This window comes from Rhineura floridana, chromosome 1, assembly GCF_030035675.1.
Source record: "Rhineura floridana isolate rRhiFlo1 chromosome 1, rRhiFlo1.hap2, whole genome shotgun sequence".
Taxonomy (NCBI): Eukaryota; Metazoa; Chordata; class Lepidosauria; order Squamata; family Rhineuridae; genus Rhineura; species Rhineura floridana.
Genome location: NC_084480.1, coordinates 47,838,923 through 47,860,797, shown reverse-complemented (window position 1 = coordinate 47,860,797; position 21,875 = coordinate 47,838,923). Strand labels below are relative to the sequence as shown.

At 39.9% G+C, this 21,875-nt stretch overlaps 1 protein-coding gene across 2 annotated transcripts in view; it reads right to left on the bottom strand.

The window, feature by feature from the left end:
- The window catches only part of CERT1 (ceramide transporter 1), a 144,659-nt gene that overhangs the window by 116,852 nt on the left and 5,932 nt on the right, over positions 1–21,875 (bottom strand). For both annotated transcript variants that reach the window (XM_061620535.1, XM_061620527.1), the window contains exon 2: positions 14,739–14,873. In XM_061620535.1, the coding sequence (XP_061476519.1) occupies positions 14,739–14,873 (135 nt within the window). The remainder of the gene's footprint in view (positions 1–14,738; positions 14,874–21,875) is intronic.

Genomic DNA, 21,875 nt, shown 5'->3' with positions numbered 1-21,875 from the left:
GGGAATGACATCAGAGATAAATGAAACGCAAATAGAAAAGAAAAACAAAAGAGTGATATTTCCTCAATGCAATGCCATACCAACCACAACAAGATTTCTATGAGTAAGGCAGAAAATCAGCATCCCATAACCAGTCAGGGTTCCTAACCAAAAACCGCAACTGAAAAACCTGGCAGCCAGTCAGCCAAGGTTACAGAAATCCCCATGCAGCACAACCTGACCCAGGGCTATAGTTAGTGCAGAATGCTGTGGCATGATTGCTGACATGAGTGAGACCCTATCATCACACAATACCTTTGTTCTGACATTTGCACTTGTTGCGGATTTGCTACCAGGCCAAGTTCAAGATGTGCTTTCCATGTTACGGGTGCCAGACAGTACTTGTTCTGCTCTTGTAAGAAATCAATGCTTTAGTGTGGCAGTACCTACACTTTGGAACTCTCTGCCTATTGACATTAGGCAGGTGCCTTCATTGTCCTCTTTTTGGCACCTGCTACAAACATTTTAGCAATCCTTTGCTATGTTTACTCAAAGTCCCACTGATTTACAGCACAATCCTTCCCATGTTTACTCAAAAGTAAGTCCTGCTAAATTCAATGGGGTTTACTCCCAGGTATGTGGGATTAGCACTGCAGCCCAGAAAAGTGAGTATATGATTAAAGCTTTATATTGGGAAGGTTTTCAAAAACAGACTATGTGTTAGACCAATAAACTGCCCTCTTCAACACCCTAGGAAAATTGTTTGATTCCTTATAATTCGAAAAGTTTAACACCTTGTAATGGCATCATAAGCTACAGCATTAACTTCTTAACATTTCTGTACAAAAATTATTTGAAAGATAAAATGTGTAATATGCTATTTTTAACAATTAAAAAAACCTTGCATGTACACTTTTATTAGAATTATAACTGAAATTGTTTACTTGTATTCCTACCAAGATCCTGCTGTGATCTTCTCCAGCACAGAGAAAGTATTTTGATGCTGCTGAAAGCTATAAATTTACTGAATTCCTGATGTGCAGACAAGAAGGAAAAGGAAACTGTTTTCAAAACTTGCAATGGATTTTAGCTATTGCCTGGAGGTCAACAAATCCCTTGTCAATCACAACCCTGACTTCATTTATTGTCTAAAACCTAAAGGGTGGGGATTAGAACAGCCGGTACTAACAGAAGTTATGAAGGGGGCCCCTGACTTTTTGGTATATATCTCTTGAACCAGACAACCTAGAAACTTTTTTTAAAAGGAAAGCTAAGAGTCCGGAGATCGGGGTGACTCACACAGAAACCGGGAGAGGACTCCCAAAAACTAGAGTCTCTGGATTAAAAATGGAGACCCGACAACCCTAATCTGTAGACTGCCTTAGGTTTTCCTGAATGCATCTCTCAAGGATGAGTTGCTAGGCTGTAAAGGCAGAATTTGTTTGTGTTTGCAAATCTTAATCTACACAAACACAAGAGAGCGAGCATTTAGACAGCAAATAAAAAATGTGTAATTACCTGTGAATTACTATCAAAGCCAAAGAGAAAAACAAAATCACAACATCCCCCTAAAAAGCTTTAAAAAAACACAGCAAAGCCCACCATCACGTTGTTACTTGAAACTTACTATTTAGATTCCATCCTATTTGAGGGTGAATACAGCATGACTTGCTAATTCATGCAGCCTTGCCTCTTCCTTTTCTGGAAGTTTATTAGATGTTTTTATGCCACCATTGTCAGTTACTACTAAATCAAGATTGAGGCTACTAGGAATATATACGCCCAATGCTCAGTTAAATATTTATTTTATTTATATATTTATTATAATTATTTTTACCCTGCTCTTTTTCCAAAACTAGAACTCACTTCCAGATAAAAGAACACATATAATTAAAAACATACAAAAGTCTAGATTAAAATAGAATTAAACTATTTACAGTATTAAAACCATTCATACATACAATTAAAATAATTCAAACTCAGTTTAAAAAAATACAATTAGACAATAGTAGCACCCTTCAAGCCCTGTCCTTAACAGCCTTTAGTTCCAAAGGCTTGTTGGAATAAAAAAGTATTTGCTTGCCGACAGAAGGACTGCAAGGAGGGGGCCATTCTTGCCTCCCTAGGAAGGGAATTCCAAAGCCTCGGGGCAGCCGCCGAAAAGGCCCTATCTTGCATCCCCACTAGTCGTGCTTGTGAGGACGTGGGTATTGAGAGAAGGGCCTCTCCTGAGGATCTCAGGGCCCGGGCAGGCTCATATAGGGAGATACAGTCTGACAAATAGCATGGACCTAAGCCGTATAGGGTTTTATAGGTCATCACCAGCACTTTGACTTGTGTCCGTAAACAGACTGGCAACCAGTGGAGCTTTTGTAACAGGGGAGTCGTATGGTCCCTCTAACCAGCCCCAGTTAACATAATGGCTGCAGCATGTTGCACCAACTGAAGTTTCCGAACAGTCTTCAGAGGCAGCCCCACATAGAGAATGTTACAGTAATCTAAACGGGATGTAACTAAGGCATGTGTCACCATGGCCAGATCAGACGGCTCAAGGAACGGGCACAGTTGGCGCACTAATCTTGTTGCTCAATACTACTTTGAGAGACAACTGTTAAGTTTACCAGTTGAAGGCTCCAAGATTTCATCTCACCCAAGGGATACATAATTGCACTGCTTTTTGCCTAGTTGTTCTGCCACTTCTGATACTGTCAGATACTGAATTCTTTAGAAGCTGGTAGTTTTGCATGGTGGTTTACCAATGTTGTGGGGAAAAGGATTATTCCAGGCAATTAATCACTAATTTCCTGTTGAACCAGCAATAAACAGAGCAGGCACACTGTCAGAGTTTTACTTCACATTTAAATGTAATTACGGCTGCTCTTCAGAGGATATTTCACAAGCCTCTACACATAACTGACTAGTTTAACTTTACTTTTCTGCCTGCAAGATGGTTCCCAAAGAATTTTTTTGTAGGCCAGTTTTAGAGTTTGGAAACCCTATAAATCACAGAATGTTTAAAGGCCTATAAAACATGGTTCTGTCAGCATTAAATAGTAAAAAAAGAGATACCAGTTTGGTCAGATCTAAAAAAAAAGGTAATGCTATAACTGAAACTTTATAACTGGATTTTACAGACTATAGCTGCCTTAGCATATCATGCTAAGCCATGATGATTTTTATATTGTTCCTCATGTGGCAGCCTAGCACAGTATACAAAACACAATACATACAAAAGTTACACATCTAAGAATACATCACTAAAATCACTAACAAACAAATATAGATTCAAAACTGCGGCAGTTTCATAACATTTATGTCTCAAAAGCCTTGGAAAACAAGTCTTCAGCTGATGTCTCAATGTCACCAGTTTTGGTCAGGCGCACTTCCACGAGGAGCAAGTTCCACCATAAAGGGGCCACCACTGGAAGGTTTAATGTGGTATGCATAAGCTGGAACATGCAATAGACTCATGGATTCTTCCCTTCCACTCTTATATGTTGGAGTTCAGAAGTTTTTGCTTCTGCTGATTATCACAGTGTTCTGTGCTGTCCTGACCTGAAACTGTGGCCAACATTGGCTACAGTTATTTTTGAAGTTGGCTTATTTAAACTAACAATTTTAAGTTGGCTTGAACCAACCAAAGTTAATGTTAACCAACGTTTTTCAGTCCACATGACACAACAAGCTACAGTTAACTACAAGTAGAAGCAAAAGCCTCCAAACCCCTTTTCCTAACTGCACAGGAGAAGGGGAGGTAGGCTCAATCCATCTGGTGTACATGGTGCTAAAATATGATTTAACCATGACATGTGAACCAGCCCCATGATTCATCTTGTATACTTAAAGAGGGAGGGTGACTCAAAATATCAAAATCTATTCCAAAGCACTTTCTTCACATACACAACTTTTTGTTTAGACAGAAATGGAAGATCTTGACTAGCCAATAATTTAAAATAGTTTTTCAGACAAAGTGCATGAGAAACCTGTGCATACTGCAAAAGAAAAAAGAGAAAGAAAAATCTGAATGGAGATTTTTCCAAACAGGTTTCTTATGAATGGTAGGTCATGCAGATGCTTGTTAGTCATGCAGGGGGTTATACACAAAAGTGCAACAGGTTCCCATCTTCCACAGGAAAGTGAAACAGAGAACTACAACACACATCATAGATCTCTCAAAGAGAATTGGGGGAAGAATTGGGAAACCCAAACACTGAACGAAAAGAAAAAGTCAAGCAGTATAAACACAAGCCAGCCTCCATCACCACCACTCCTCTACAATGAACAAACACTACACATTCACATAAGGCAACACAATTACAACGAAGTGGGAATACTCTGTATTAGCAGTTTAGTTTTAACCATGTTTGTAGTATACATTTCAGTAAGCCAAAGCATACCAGATGTCAAGCTGACAGGACAGACAAAAACATCAGTATTTTGATGCTTAGTATTCTCATAGTCAAGACTTAAGAAAATCCAGTCAACTGGAAGGTTAACTTTATGACAAAATTGTAACTAAAACAAGCCTAGTAAGAAATACAGTGTGCCTGAAAACACACCAAGAGGAGCTTCCAACCTTGTACAGCAAAAATGTACATGCTAGTATTAGCTTCTTTCTCACGCCAAGTTCTAATATGGCTACAAAACACTTCAGCAAACTTAGGAAAGCCCTGCAAGTCTTGGCTTGAAATTAACGTCAGTTTTGCTCCTTGAGTTTTCACACCTAGAACTATTTTAGCTGGCAACACTGTTTGACATTTAATGAACTCCCTAGTCTTTTGATAATAGAAATTTAGGGTTATTTTCCAGATTAATTATTTTGTTTAGCAACTGAAATGTAAAACCAATATAACCAAATGAATAAATATCCCACCTTTATTAATTGGACCTAAAATAATGTCTAGATTTGATTAACTGCTCCTACTTTCCTGATAGTTTCTTCTTCGAATATTAAAAAATGTAGAGTATACACATCCAAAACTGGTTCTAGAAGTTCCATTTCTGCTAATATTCTTATTAGCTCAATTAATCAGGTCAAACAAACTCAAGGAACAAAGAAATTCAAAGGATAAAAATAATGAACGAAGAATCCTATCACAAAACTTCAGGGGCACGGCTTTCACAGTGTACATACAGTTCTTTGAAAAGATATGGGATGAACTTTCATTATAATTAGGTTTAATTGTTGACTACAATGGCTATCATGAATTGGTTTTTCTCCCCTCTGAAAGTCCATCTAAACTTGCATCTATACATATAAATTAACATACTCACATTTTAGGCAAATCTGTGTTATAGGCCTGTGCCTTGATCCTCTTAAGTACCTAACAATGCTCCTGCAGTCATGTAACCTCCTTTACCAGATGAAAAATATAAATGAAGGGGGCAGTCCTTCACTAAGCATTGGTTAAGAGGGATCAAAAAGAATTAGAAGCCCACCCTGTCTCGTTCAAGTGGAAGCTCTTCTACTGGAACCAAGCCACCACTACACACTGTTACTGCACTGTTGAACTCTGCTTTGTACCACCCACTCATGCACTGGAGGATCCCTATGTTCACCTGTAAAATGCTGGAGGGCATATCACTGCCAACAAATTATTCTCAGAGATTCAGCTGCTACACAAATTTTGTCATAGTACATCTTAGTAGAACAGATGGAAGTTAAAAGGTACTACTCATTTTTAAAAAATTCAAAAGTGTTAGTGAGTTTAGAATTACAAGTTATATTTTTCCTTCAAAACCTTTCAAAGCAACTGCTTCACAGGCATTGTGCCCTTGCTATACCGAAATGTGCAGTGTTGTTCTACAGAAGATACAGTGCTCACCTAACACTTCCTCTCAGGTTCCATCATGATTCCCAAACAATAGTTGCCAAGACCTCTAAATAATCAAAACACAATCAGGTTATGGAAAGGGAATAAAAAACAGTACATTTGTTCACAAGTATTTATAATGTCTCCAAAGGGGCATGCTAGGTTACAATGTTCACATCAGTCAGGTAGTTTCACAAGAGCTTTGTGAGTGCTTCAAAGTTACAGGAATGACAGTATGTTTAAACACTAGTTTAAGAACATAAGAACATAAGAAGAGCCTGCTGGATCAGGCCAGTGGCCCATCTAGTCCAGCATCCTGTTCTCACAGTGGCCAACCAGGTGCCTGGGGGAAGCCCGCAAGCAGGACCCGAGTGCAAGAACACTCTCCCCTCCTGAGGCTTCCAGCAACTGGTTTTCAGAAGCATGCTGCCTCTGACTAGGGTGGCAGAGCACAGCCATCACAGCTAGTAGCCATTGTAGCAATTGTCAAGCATTATGCTAGTTGCTGTACAATTTTCATTGCTGCTTTTAGTTCTTTAATTGTATTTTTATTGTATTACAATTTGCATTCCATTGTTAGATTCATTCAAGTCGACTACAACTTATGGTGAACCTATGAATCAGCGACCTCCAATAGCATCTTTTATAAACCACCCTGTACAGATCTTGTAAGTTCAGGTCTGTGGCTTCCTTTATGGAATTAATCCATCTCTTGTTTGGTCTTCTTCTCTTTCTACTCCCTTCTGTTTTTCCCAGCATTACTGTCTTTTCTAGTGAATCATGTCTTCTCATGATGTGTCCAAAGTATGATAACCTCAGTTTCATCATTTTAGCTTCTAATGATAGTCCTGGTTTAATTTGTTCTAAGACCCAGTTATTTGTCTTTTTTGCAGTCCATGTTATGCGCAAAGCTCTCCTCCAACACCACATTTCAAATGAGCTGATTTTTCTCTTATCCACTTTCTTCACTGTCCAACTTTCACATCCATACATAGAGATCGGGAATACCTGGTCTGAATGATACTGACTTTAGTGTTCAGTGATACATCTTTGCATTTGAGGATCTTTTCTAGTTCTCTCACAGCTGCCCTCCCCAGTCCTAGCCTTCTAATTTCTTGACTATTGTCTCCATTTTGGTTAATGACTGTGCCAAGGTATTCATAATCCTTGACAAGTTCAATGTCCTCATTGTCAACTTTAAAGTTATACAAATCTTCTGTTGTCATTATTTTAGTCTTCTTGACGTTCAGCTGTAGTCCTGCTTTTGTGCTTCCCTCTTTAACTTTCATCAGCATTTGTTTCAAATCATTACTGGTTTCTGCTAGTAGTATGGTATTGTCTGCATATCTTAAATTATTGATATTTCTCCCTCCAATTTTCACACCTCCTTCATCTTGCTCCAGTCCTGCTTTCCATATGGTATGTCCTGCATATAGATTAAATAAATAGGGTGATAAAATACACCCCTGTCTCACACCCTTTCCAATGGGGAACCAATGGGTTTCTCCATATTCTGTCCTTACAGAGTATAGGTTGTGCATCAGGACAACCAGATGCTGTGGCACCCCCAGTTCTTTTAAACCATTCCATAGTTTTTCATGATCTACACAGTCAAAGACTTTGCTGTAATCTATAAAGCACAGGGTGATTTTCTTCTGAAATTCCTTGCTCCATTCCATTATCCAATGTATGTTTGCGATCTCTGGTACCTCTTCACTTTCTAAATCCAGCTTGGACATATGCCATTTCTCACTCCATATATGGCAAGAGCGTTGTAGAATCTTGAGCATTACCTTACTTGCATGGGATACGAAGGCAATAGTTTGATAATTACTGCATTCCCTGGGATCCCCTTTGTTTGGAATTGGGATGTATATCTGTGGGCCAGTCTGTGGGCCATTGCATAGTTTTCCATATTTCCAGTCTGTGGGCCATTGTATAGTTTTCCATATTTCTTGACAAATTTTTGTCAAACTTTTGACAGATTCAGTCTCAGTAGCTTGTAGCAACTCTATTGGTATGCCATCTGTTCCTACTGATTTGTTTCTTCCAAATATTACAATAGCAGCTTTCACCTCACATTCTAGAATTTCTGGTTCTTCATCATATGGTTCCTCCGTGAATTAATCTGTCATCTTTGCATCTCTTTTATAGAGTTCTTCACTGTAAGAACATAAGAAGAGCCTGCTGGATCAGGCCAGTGACCCATCTAGTCCAGCATCCTGTTCTCACAGTGGCCAACCAGGTGCCTGGGGGAAGCCTGCAAGCAGGACCCGAGCACAAGAACACTCTCCCCTCCTGAGGCTTCCGGCAACGGTTTTCAGAAGCATGCTGCCTCTGACTAGGATGGCAGAGCACAGCCATCATGACTAGTAGCCATTGATAGCCCTGTCCTCCATGAATATGTCTAATCTTTTAAAGCCGTCCAAGCTGGTGGCCATTACTGCGTCTTGTGGGTGCAAATTCCATACTTTAACTATGCACTGAGTAAAGAAGTACTTCCTTTTGTCTGTCCTGAATCTTCCAACATTCAGCTTCTTTGAATGTCCATGAGTTCTAGTATTATGAGAGAGGGAGAAAACCTTTTCTCTATCCACTTTCTCAATGCCAGGCATAATTTTATACACTTCTATCATGTCTCCTCTGACCCGCCTTTTCTCTAAAGTAAAAACCCCCAAATGCTGCAACCTTTCCTTATAAGGGAGTTGCTTCATCCTCTTGATCATTCTGGTTGCCCTCTTCTGAACCTTTTCCAACTCTATAATATCCTTTTTTGAGATGAGGTGACCAGAACTGTACACAGTATTCCAAATGCGGCTGCACCAAAGATTTATACAACGGCATTATCATATTGGCTGTTTTATTTTCAATACCTTCTCTAATAATCCCTGGCATGGAATTTGCCTTTTTCACAGCTGCCGCACACTGGGTCGACATTTTCATCGTGCTGTCCACTACAACCCCAAGGTCTCTCTCCTGGTCGGTCACTGCCAGTTCAGACCCCATGAGCGTCTATGTGAAATTAAGATTGTTTGCTCCAATATAATTTTACACTTGTTTATATTGAATTGCATTTGCCATTTTTCTGCCCATTCACTCAGTTTGGAGAGGTCTTTTTGGAGCTCTTCGCAATCCCTTTTTGTTTTAACAACCCTGAATCATTTAGTGTCGTCAGCAAACTTGGCCACTTCACTGCTCATTCCTAGTTCTAGATCATTAATGAACAAGTTGAAAAGTACAGGTCCCAATACCGATCCTTGAGGGACTCCACTTTCTATAGCCCTCCACTGGGAGAACTGTCCATTTAGTCCTACTGTCTGCTCTCTGCTTTCGACCTCTCAGCGGCTTTTGATACCGTTGACCATGTTATCCTCTTGGACCGCCTGAGGGGGTTGGGTATCGGGGGCACTGTATGGCAGTGGTTCCGTTCCTTCCTCTCGGGTAGGTACCAAAGAATAGCATTGGAGGAGGAGGTTTCGGATCCCTGGCGTCTCACTTGTGGGGTGCCACAGGGTTCCATCCTCTCACCGATGCTGTATAACATCTATATAAAGCCGCTGGGGGCAATCATCAGATTTGAGCTGCAGTGTCATCAATATGCGGATGACATGCAGCTCTATCTCTCATTTAAATCTTCACCAAGATTGGCTGTTGAAACCATGTCCAAATGTCTGGAGGCGGTGAGTGGCTGGATGGGAGGGAATAGGCTGAAGCTGAACCCGGACAAGACCGAGGTATTGTTTGTGGGTGACAAGGGAAGGTTGGGGGATGTGGACCTTGTGCTTAATGGGGTACAGTTGCCCCTGAAAGACCAGGTCCGCAGCCTGGGGGTCATTCTTGACTCCCAGCTGTCCATGGAGCCTCAAGTCTCGGCTGTGAGCCGGACGGCGCTGTATCAACTTCATCTGATACGGCGGCTGCGCCCCTACCTCCCCAATCATCTGCTCCCACCAGTAGTACATGCACTGGTCACCTCTCGCCTAGACTACTGTAATGTGCTCTACGTGGAGTTACCCTTGAAAACGGTCCAGAAGTTGCAGCTGGTACAGAATGCGGCGGCTCATCTGATTAAAGGTAGCCGCCAACAAGATCAGATCACTCCTGTATTAAAGGAGCTGCACTGGCTACCGGTTGCTTACTGAAACCAATTCAAGGTGTTGGCTCTGACCTTTAAAACCCTATACGGTTTTGGACCAATCTATCTGAAGGAGCGCCTCCAGCATCGTCAGGGATGCCGCTCAACAAGATCAGCCTCAGAAGACCTTCTCTTGATCCCACCGGTTAAAATGGCCAGACTGGTGAGGACCAGAGAGAGGGCTTTTTCAATAGTGGCCCCCACCCTTTGGAATTCTCTCACAAATGATCTCCGACATGCCCCTTCTCTGATGAGCTTCCGCCAGACCCTGAAGACATGGCTCTTCAGGAAGGCTTTTGGGATGGCCTAGGCTTTTACTGTTGTTTTTAAATTTTAATGTTTAATGTATTGTTTTTATTCTGTACGTCACCCAGAGTGGCTGGTGAACCAGCCAGATGGGCGACTAATAAATTCAATAATAATAATAATTAACCAATTCCTTATCCATAAGAGGACCTCTCCTCTTATTCCATGACTGCTAAGCTTCCTCAGAAGTCTTTGGTGAGGTACCTTGTCAAACGCTTTTTGAAAGCCTAAGCACACTATGTCCACTGGATCACCTCTATCTATATGCTTGTTGACACTCTCAAAGAATTCTAATAGGTTACTGAGACAGGACTTTCTCTTGCAGAAGCCATGCTGGCTCTGCTTCAGCAAGGCTTGTTCTTCTATGTGCTTAGTTAATCTAGCTTTAATAATACTTTCTACCAGTTTTCCAGGGACAGAAGTTAAGCTAACTGCCCTGTAATTTCTGGGATCCCCTCTGGATCCCTTTTTGAAGATTGGTGTTACATTTGCCACTTTCCAGTCCTCAGGCACAGAGGAGGACCTGAGGGACAAGTTACATATTTTAGTTAGCAGATCAGCAATTTCACATTTCAGTTCTTTGAGAACTCTCAGGTGGATGCCATCCGGGCCCGGTGATTTGTCAGTTTTTATATTGTCCGTTAAGCCTAGAACTTCCTCTCTCGTTACCACTATTTGTCTCAGTTCCTCAGAATCCCTTCCTGCAAATGTTAGTTCAGGTTCAGGGATCTGCCCTATATCTTCCACTGTGAAGACAGATGCAAAAAATTCATTTAGCTTCTTTGCAATCTCCTTATCGTTCTTTAGTACACCTTTGACTCCCTTATCATCCAAGGGTCCAATCGCCTCCCTAGATGGTCTCCTGCTTTGAATGTATTTATAGAATTTTTTTGTTGTTGGTTTTTATGTTCTTAGCAATGTGCTCCTCAAATTTTTTTTAGCATCCGTTATTGTCTTCTCGCATTTCTTTTGCCAGTTTGTGATCTTTTTATTTTCTTCATTCGGACAAGACTTCCATTTTCTGAAGGAAGACTTTTTGCCTCTAAGAGCTTCCTTGACTTTGCTCGTTAACCATGCTGGCATCTTCTTGGCCCTGGTGGTACCTTTCCGATCTGCGGTATGCACTCCAGTTGAGCTTCTAATATAGTGTTTTTAAACAACTTCCAAGTATTTTTGAGTGATGTTACCCTCTGGACTTTGTTTTTCAGCTTTCTTTTTACCAATCCCCTCATTTTTGTGAAGTTTCTTCTTTTGAAGTCAAATGTGACTATGTTGGATTTTTTTGGCAATTGCCATTTACATGTATGTTTAATTTAATGGCACTATGGTCACTGCTCCCAATCGGTTCAACGACACTTACATCTCGCACCAGGTCCCAGTCCCCACTGAGGATTAAGTCCAGGGTTGCCGTCCCTCTGGTCGGTTCCATGACCGATGCTTCCTCAATTTCATATCTCATCTCCAGGTCTCCCTGAGCATTTTGATCAGGGGAACGATAGATGGTTCCCAGTATTAAATTCATCCTGGGGCTTGGTATCACCACCGACAACAATTCTGTGGAGGAGTCCGCCTCTTTTGGGGTTTCGAGCTTGCTGGATTCAATGCCTTCTTTCACATATAGAGCGACACCGCCCCAATACGTCCTTCCCTGTCCTTCCGATATAGTTTATATCCAGGGATAATCGTATCCCACTGGTTTTCTCCATTCCACCAGGTCTCCGTTATGCTCATTAAATCAATGCTCTCCTATAAGATCAAGCACTTCAGTTCTCCCATCTTGGTTCGGAGGCTTCTAGCATTAGCGTACAGGGACTTATAAGCAGTGTGTCTCTTCAAGTGTCTTTGGCACTTTTGGTTTGGCCTGTGGTAATTTTGCCCTTCTGAATTGATATCCTGTGCCCCTGCTCTCACAATGCCTACTTCTAGGCCTACCCCTTTTAAAATTTCATAATTTCTTTGGTCTTTATCCCAGGGGGGAGGTTTATTCTGAGGTGTATTGCTTCCATCTTCCTTTTATTTCATCTCGGTCAGTCAGTGTGTTCCCCTGTTGATTATTCAACACCCTACCCTTGGTTTAAATTTACCTTTCATTTCTGTAATCTCTTGGAATAGGGCTGTTGTGTTCTACCCTTTTTGTTGACCTCTTCAATTTCTATACAATAACAATTGTAATAGTTCTCTTTGTTCCTATGTACTAGTCGCTGTATAGTTGCATTTAGGGTTCTAACTGTGTTTCTATCTCCTTTTGCTTTCCTTCTCTCTTTAACCATTTGAAGAGTTACTTCAGTCATTCATTGAGGTCTTTCTCTCTTTTTAACTAGAGGTCTTTTTGCATTCTTCCCTGATAATGGCTCTGACTTCACTCCACAGTTCTTCTGGTTCTCTGTTTAAAGCCTCAAATCTGTTCCTTATTTAATCTTTATATTCTTCTGGGATGTTATTTAAATTTTATTTTGGCATTATGATTGCTTTGTTGTTCTTTAGCTTTGCTCTGGTTTTCGATATTACCAGTTCATGATCTGTACCGCTACAATATAAGAAATAAAAGAAGCAATAAAGTACAATTAAAAATAAATATGAATATTTAATGAGGCCATTCTGTGGACCACCTGAATGAAGCTCACAGACCTCAATCTGGGAACCCTTGGTCTAGTGAAAAGTTCAGTCAAAATCCTCCTCCTCCTCCATTTCACAAGCGACAATTCAAGAGTAAGCTCTCAAAGCAGCATTCTTCCTCGATGTCATTGTGTAATCTCTTACCTACTTTTCATTACAAATTGTAAACTTACAACTTTGCAGATGTATTCATAAAGGAACATTTGCGAAGCTATTGTTTAGCATCTAATACTGATTCTCTCTCTCCATATCTGACTAAAGTGCCCATTTTCACAAATGGTTTTGAAATAATGAAAAGCTAAAATGTATATAACAAAGTTTAAGCATCAAGGTAACTGTTACAAATAGTTTGTAAAAGTTCATGCCTACCTTTCAAAAAGAAAAAGGAGCTCAAATCTTCATCACAACAGCAGCCAATTATATTAAGCATACTTCTTGATGAACAGCCCATATTCTTTAAAATCATAAAAGGGCTATATTGTTTTCACAGTATCTTGTCTTTGTCTTATGATTCAATTGAAACAACATGGGAGACTTGTAGCAAAATTGAGTATCACTACATTATGCCCTATTCTTTTTATTACAAGGAGCTTATATTGAATGATTGCTCTGATATGACAACCAATTAAAGGAGTAATTGTAGGTAAAGGGCCAGAAACACAGTTGTCCCCTATGCTAGCACTGTTGTCTCCCAGGCAAGACAACACTAGTATATCAAGTAATCACATGACTGCTTCCAGATATATCAACAGATCTGCATGGGAGCACCCAAAGAAGCTCTCATGCTGCTCCAAGTAATGTATGAATCAGGCTTCAGGTGGCTTTACGACGTTTCTTAAAATGTATCATGGGGATAAAAAAGATTTAGCCTTGTCCAGGCCAGGCTCAAGAGACTTGATATGCATGTGAGAGAACCACATGTACAGCTGGAGCTTGTTTGTTTTTTGGTACAGTGTTTCCCCTGCCAGGGAGGCAAGGCACTTTTGAAACAGCACCTTGTTTCTTTTAGCAGTGGGAACTGCTTCACCAAATAAAACAAGAAACTGGCTACAAGCAAGGTGCAATTATCACCACCACCATCATCAACAACAACTACATTTATATCCCACCCTTCCTCCCAGTAGGAGCCCATTGTATTTTTGGACCTGACTAATTAATATATTTTGAGAATTATTGTGACATTGCTATTAGGGGTGTACACCAGTCACAACACGAGACTCAGACCCCAATTTGGTGCTTTAGAAAACATCCCCCTGAGTCCAAGGCACTTTGTAGGTTGCCTGATTCAGCTCAGAGTCCATCTAAGTCTGTTCTGTTTCCCTCCATTAGCTATTGGAAAATCTTAAAATGTCTTAATATTTTTCCTTTTGACAGTATCAAAATCACTCCCTACAATTATAGTTCAGCTCTTCCTTCTCCATCACCCCACCCTAGTGTTAATTTTTATATGGTAAACTTAAAGACATTAATTTCATTTTTTGCATACGCTTGTCTGCAGAATTCTTTTATGTCTGGATTGTCAAGGCCCCATAAAATCCTTCATGGGTCCCTGTCTTGACTCCTGCTGCCTCATATAGCTCCCACTTCACCTCTAACAAACCCCAAAGTCCTCTGAGGCATCCTACTTCAAGTCAGGATTTGTCCCAATCTGATACACACCCCAATTGCTATGCATCTCAGAAGCATACACTGTAAAGCAATTTCAAATGCTGCAAGAAACATTTTCTATTCTTGCTGTAAGCAATTAGAAATATTATACAAGTCTTTCCAAACCCTACTCTTCTGACACAAGATTAAAATGAAAGCTTACTCTGTTTTTACCATATTCACTTTTATAGACAATAATAAATATATCTAAAGTACTGGTGTAAAGAAATGTTAGCACTTACTGTAATGACAGCCTTACTCAGACAGATTGAGCCCCTGCATCCATACTCTGTTTCATCTTCAGACTTGTAGTAACTTAGTGTGTTGTTCTTCAAGACCACCCACCGGTCCTGCCATCCATGAATGTAGTTGGTCCACTAGAGAAAAATAAATACATATTTATAAAATCAAACAAGCTCCAAAACAATGTGCATATACTTCTGTGGCACCATATTTGTATAACATTTGTATATAACTTTACTAGAATGATAGTGAATTAAAGTAAAACTCAGAGTAGACCTACTAAACTCAAAGTTACTTAAGTCCATTGATTTCAGTGAGTCTATTTTGAGTATGACTACGAGAATCACCAAGTTTGTTCCAGATCTAATTAAAATACTTGTCCACAAAAATATAGACAATATATATGTTTGCCAATATGCAATGTTTAGTGGTTTCAATCAAAAGTACCAACACAGAGTAAAACATTTCTGATGCAGACCATATATAGGGCTTGCAAGACATTGAGGAATCTTAGAAGAAAACTGTTGATTTAATGCCAACACTAAATAAATCTAAAAATGAAATGCTAATTCCTAAGGGAAGAAGTGCTCAAAATAATCAGATCAGATCTACTAGAGACAATCATAAGAATACCAAGTCAGAAGCAGAAGATCTGACACACTTGATAATAAATTTTAGGTAGTTACGTCACATCACCACGTACAAACTCTAGACTAACATACACAGTTTGTCTTCTGATAAATCTGAGCTGCCTTTTAAAACAAGGCAAGTCTACAGTCCTCATCCTGAAGAAGCTGATTGTTCACAAGAACTATCTGTTGTAGGATAACAACAACAACAACGACTTTGGACAAAGATTTTAATGTTCAGGTGCTGTGGCCTAGACTTAACTATTTTCTTCCACACAGACAGACGCTATCCCTTAATCCATGCCTTCTTTCTCTTTCATCTCATATGCTTGTCAAAAGTATTCACGACTATGAAACCCAAGTACCACAATAAAAAACTGTACATATAACTAAAATGTACACTAATGAGTATAGTTTATTCTGAATAGATATCATGTTTCACCTGGGCAAACAGCACAATTAGTAGAGGCTCAACTATGTGATCTCCATGTCTTGCAAAGAAACATTTAATGCATATAGTGCTCCAAAACCAATAGAAGTCTATCAAATGTATAACTGACATTTCAATATACACTTCTCTTAATATTTCACATTAATCCTGCTTCACCATCGTACAATAGTTTTGGGGTTCCTTAAATCAATACTGCTGATAATACTGCATTTACTTTTATGAAAATAGCTTCACACAATCATAAGCACAGAAAGAGACACCAGCTTCATCAAACAGATCACTATCAGAGTTGACCGTCAGGCTTTCTATAACCTCTGCAAGGGTGGACAACCAAATTTGAGAGTCTGCCCCACAGAATGGTGAATTCCAATGGTTTTCTGGAATGACTTTTATGAGGGGTGTTTATTTTATTTATTTTATGTATATCGCACCCTTCCTCCCAGTAGAAGCCCAGGGGGTGTTCCGCAGGTTCAGCTGGTGAACCTACAAATTCTGGTCTCCACTCAGAATAAGGGGAAGCAAAATAGGACCACCCCAAAATAAGGGAGAGGTATCTATATATTCTGGGGAGCTCCAAGATGTGCACAAATATATTCATTTGTAAGTTAAGATTTTTTTTAAAAAAAATCTAAAACCTGACAAGAATTTGTTAGCTTCCAGATAGAATGTTGCTGAGGTACTGTTTGGGCAGCAGGAACGGAATTAGCCTGTTCAAACTCTTAACAGACTATAGGAAGCATCCTGGAAGGATTGTACTTCCAACACACACACCCCCGTGCTATACAGGGATGTTTCAGGAGAGAAGTAAATGGAAAAGGACTCCTTGTCCATCTACTACTCTCCAGGTCCCTAATCCAAGCTAAATAACTATTAAAATGCTTGTGTATTTTATTGCTAAATTGCTTTGAGATATTTCATAGGACACGATTCATAAATGGAATGAAAAAATGTATTTATTTATTCTTTTCCAGCATCACCCGATTCTTTAGCACAGACTATACCACTTCAGGAATGGGTGGGGAAAAAGAATTCCCCCCTTCCTCCTGAATTCCCTCCCCCATCCCCATGAGACCTGAACAGGAACATGAGACCTACAAGGAACAGAGGCTGGGTATATGGCAACTTTTTGCTGTAAATCATACTTTTATCAAAATAGGAATCTATAGTTATTAACTATAGTTATTAACTACTTGAGCTCTAAAAGACATGATACATTGGGATGTGGAAAAACTGATCAAAAGATAGCTTCAAATCATGGGAAGCAAAAATCTTCCTGGCTTTTTAAAACTTCCAATTCATTTCTACATGCTTAATATTCCTACGTTTTAGTCCTATATGAAATATTTTATTTAAGCATTAATATGACATTGCATCCAATAGATGCCCAAGATAGCTAACAATTAAACTAAGCAAAACTTCATTTAAACATCATATTAAAAACCAATTAAAGACGAAAACAGAGCAGTAGATAAAATTTACATCTAAAACTAACCAGATTAATGCCTGCCAGAATAGATATAAAGTTCGATAAACTATTTCATTAGTTCTGCATCAAACCTTCAGAGTCCTTTCCAAAGGTCAAACAACCATTTCCAAAATTTATTTTAAATTTGGGAAGAATAATCATGTCCAAATAGTCAGTGTAAGTATATGCTTCAAAATAATAACTGCCGCCTTGAGCTCTACTGGGAGGAAGGGTGGGATATATATCTAATGAATGAATGAATGAATAAATAAATAAAATAATTCTGACTCCCTGAAAGAAGGAGATTGAGCTGAAGTAACAACAAATCAAGCTGATTTTTAGAATGCTCACTTCGGAGCATTCAAAAAACCATGCAAATGAGACAGAACTCTGAGAATACCAATTCCCTAGCAAACCTAAGCACTGGAGGGCTGCAAATTGATTGATAGCAGGCCTAGGAAAATATTTTTAATTGCCAACAGCTAGTCCTATTCAGGGACAGAACACTGTCAAATTATTAGGGACCACTAGCAGTCAGTTTTAGAGACCTGGGCAACCCAATGCATTGGGTTTTTCCAGCCAAATGAGAGCTTTATTTTGTGTTTAAGGTGGCTCAGTTTCAGAAATCATTCTGGATACTGTGGATCAGCAAGCCTTTTGTATACTGCTGAAACTACAAAACAGAATTAATCTTCCTATACATGCATACATCCACATGTAATAAGTTATTTATTGTATTTATATCTCACCCTTTCTCCAAGGAGCTCAAGGTAGCATACAAACATGGTTCTCCCCCTCCTCATTTAATCCCCACAACAACCCTGTGTGGTAGGTTAGGCTGAGAGGCAATGACTGGCACAATGTCACCCAGTGAACTTCATGGCTGCGTGGGGATTTGAACCCAGGTCCTAGCTGAACATTCTAACCTCTACACCATGTGAAGATTTGAAAGTACCCATGGAAAGACTGCAAGTTTCCAACCCAGGGCCACCTAGATTTCCCCTTGCCCCCTACAGCAGCCTTTAACATATACAAATGTGATCCAACAATAGGAAAAGTTATATGTTACAATTTGAATGACTACTACTACATGTATGATCAGTGAATTATCAGATGCTACAAAGTTTTGAACACAGCAAATGTTTTAAAAGATTGAACAATTACACACAGCTATCCAGCTTTGTTTTCTCCCTTGATGGATTTTTACTCACAGACGTGCTACCACCAACCACAAGCCTAGGTTCAGACAATATGCTAACTCAAACCTTGATTTAGCTCAGCATGGCATGGGAGCAAAAAAAAAAAGCCAAGGAAGGGCCGAAGCAGCTACAAGCTCCTCTTTGGGAACCTGCACATTGCTGCGGTCCTGCTAAGCCATAGTTTGGCTTACTGTAACATGCAAACCAGGCCATTGTATCTTTGTGGGACAGTGACAATGAATGAAAATGGTAAATTTAGAAGAACTCCTTTATGTCTGTACAATTGAATGTTTTTTTAACAATTCAAATTGGCAAGTACAATATGTTAATAACTAGAATTAATTGTTAAGTTTTATACATATATATACACAATGAAAAAGTATTAATTTACTTTAAGTTAAATGAAACACTATAATCGAGAAAAGGCACTGGGATTCATTTCCAATAATGCAATAATCAATTCCACACATTTCAATGCTTAAAAGGCAAACAGAACTGTTCATCATGGCATGGAAAAACAACATGAATAGACAAAGCCATAGTGCAATTCTTGGAACGCAGAGTGCAATTCTTGCCATCTGCAATCAAGCCAGAGCAGGTACAAAAAGTCACAAAGACTATGCATATTTAAAATGACTCCATATCAAGAGATGTTTACAGACTATAGCAGGGCAATACATTTATTAGGACCATCTAAAATGTCATAAAGTAATGAGCAGGCTTTTGAGTTTTCATTGCTTGGAGACATTTGGGATAGCCCTAAAAAAGTTATTAACTGACCATAAATGAAATCCAGTGGTGTCCATCCACTGACAGAAGGGACACTTGTTGGTGTAGATTTCCCCTCCCAATCCTCTGGAATAGATTTCTGTGTGTGGGCAGGGGAGAATAAAGGAAGGGGAAGTCTGCTTATGAGACAATAGATAGCAGCCTATGAGTTTTGCATCTTTTCTAGCTACCTACCATTAAAAATATACCATAATTTTCATTTCGGAGGAAATGCCCAATAGGACAGTGATACACCCAGTTTATGGGTGATATCCAGTGTTATTCATATGCAGAGTAGACCCACTGAAATCAATGGGCTTAGTTAACATAATTTCATTTATTTCTATGTGTCTACCCTGAGTACGACCAACACTGGATATCACTCCATAAATCTGCATGGAGAAGGAGAAGAGAAAATAACTTACTCTTTCCCAAATAAATGAACAACTTCCCAACCAATATGATGATGAAAGGCTATAGAGAGATGAAAGACTATTGAACTGATCAATTATTTTTTCAAGAAAAATGTTAACTAGACTTTTTTATAGAGAGATGTTCACAGATAGCAATCATGTGGAACAGAAAATCTGTCATTATAAAAGGAAATATCTGAGCCATACCCAGAGTAGACCCATTGAAATCCTTTTCAGTGGGTCTACATGGAGTATGCCTAATGTTGAATGGAGGGTTGGAAGCTAAGCATAGTCGCCCCTATTTATAAAAAGGGACAAACAGGACCCAAACAACTATAGACCAATTAGCCTCCTAGACATCAGTTCCAAGCTATATGGCAAATACCTTCTTCAAAAACTTGAGGAATGGGAAGCAGCGAACTCCATTATTTACCCAGAACAGGCGGGCCTTAGAAAAGGCCAAAGTACTATCGACCATTGTTTAACATTATACGCTCTTGCCAGACAGAGTATAGCTGGTCCTACCAAACATCTTTTTGTGGCCTTTGTGGATCTGGCCGCAGCCTTCAATTCAGTAGATAGACACCATTTATGGTCCAAACTGAATATGGTCCAAACTGAAATGAATATTGATAGAATCAGAGAATCATAGAGTTGGAAGGGGGCTTGTAGGCCATCGATCCAACCCCCTGCTCACAGCAGGAAATCCACAGCTAGAGCATCTCCCGCAGATAGCTGTCCAGACTCTGCTTGAAGACATCCAGCGAAGGGGATCCATTGCCAAACTGCCCTTACTGTCAAGAAGTTCCTTCTAATGTCCAATCTGAATCTATGCTCCTGCAACTTAAAACCATTAGACCTAGTCCTACCCTCTGGGGCAGCAGAGAACAAATCTGTACCCTCCTCTATGTGACAGCCCTTCAGGTACTTAAAGAGTGCAATCATGTCACCCCTCAGTCTTCTCTTCACCAGACTGAACATGCCAAGTTCCTTCAACCTTTCCTCATAAGACTTGTTCTCCATACCGGCTATCATCCTCGTCGCCCTCTTCTGAACCCGCTCTAACTTGTCTATATCTTTCTTAAAATGAGGCGCCCAGAACTGAACGCAGTATTCCAGATGAGGCCTGACTAATGCAGAATATAGTGGGACTATTACTTCCCTCGACCTGGAAACTATAGCTCTGTTTATGCAGCCCCAAACCGCGTTTGCCTTTTTTGCCGCAGCATCACACTGCTGGGTCATGTTCAACTTGCGATCCACTACAATTCCAAGGTCCTTCTCACACGCACTACTGCTAAGCCGGGTATTTCCCATCCTGTACCCGTGCATTTTGTTTTTGTGGCCTAAATGCAGAATCTTGCATTTGTCTTTATTGAATTTCATTTTATTAATTTCAGCCCAATTTTCTAGTCTATCCAGGTCCCTTTGGATTTTATTCGTGTCTTCCATTGTGTTAGCTATCCCTCCCAGTTTCGTATCATCCGCAAACTTCATAAGGCTTCCCTCCACCCCGTCATCTAAGTCATTGATAAAAATGTTGAAGAGTATCGGCCCCAGGACAGAACCCTGTGACACTCCACTCGAAACCTCCTTCCAGTCCGGAGCAGAGCCACCGACGACCACTCTTTGAGTACGGTTTTCCAACCAGTTGTGAATCCACCTGACAGTATTTCCATCTAGTCCGCATTTGACCAGTTTGCTAATCAAAAGGTCGTAGGGGACTCTGTCAAACGCTTTGCTGAAATCTAGATAGATGACATCTACAGCATTTCCACCATCTACTAAGCTAGTGACCCGATCAAAAAAAGAGATGAGATTAGTTTGACAGGATTTTTTCTTGACAAACCCATGCTGGCTCCTACTAATCACAGCATTGTCATCTAGATAGTTGCAATGGACTCTTTTATTATCTGTTCTAATATCTTTCCCGGTATTGAAGTCAGACTGACCGGTCTGTAATTCCCCGGATCTTCTTTTTTACCCTTTCTAAAGAGCGGGACGTTTGCCCGTCTCCAATCCTCCGGCACCTCTCCCGTTCTCCAGGATTTCTCAAAGATGATGGCAAGAGGTTCCGAGAGTACATCAGCAAGTTTCTTCAATACTCTGGGATGCAATTCATCAGGCCCTGGAGATTTGAACTCATTTAGGTTAACTAGGTATTTCCTGACTATCTCCTTATCAATCTTGAACTGCAATCCCGACCCCTTA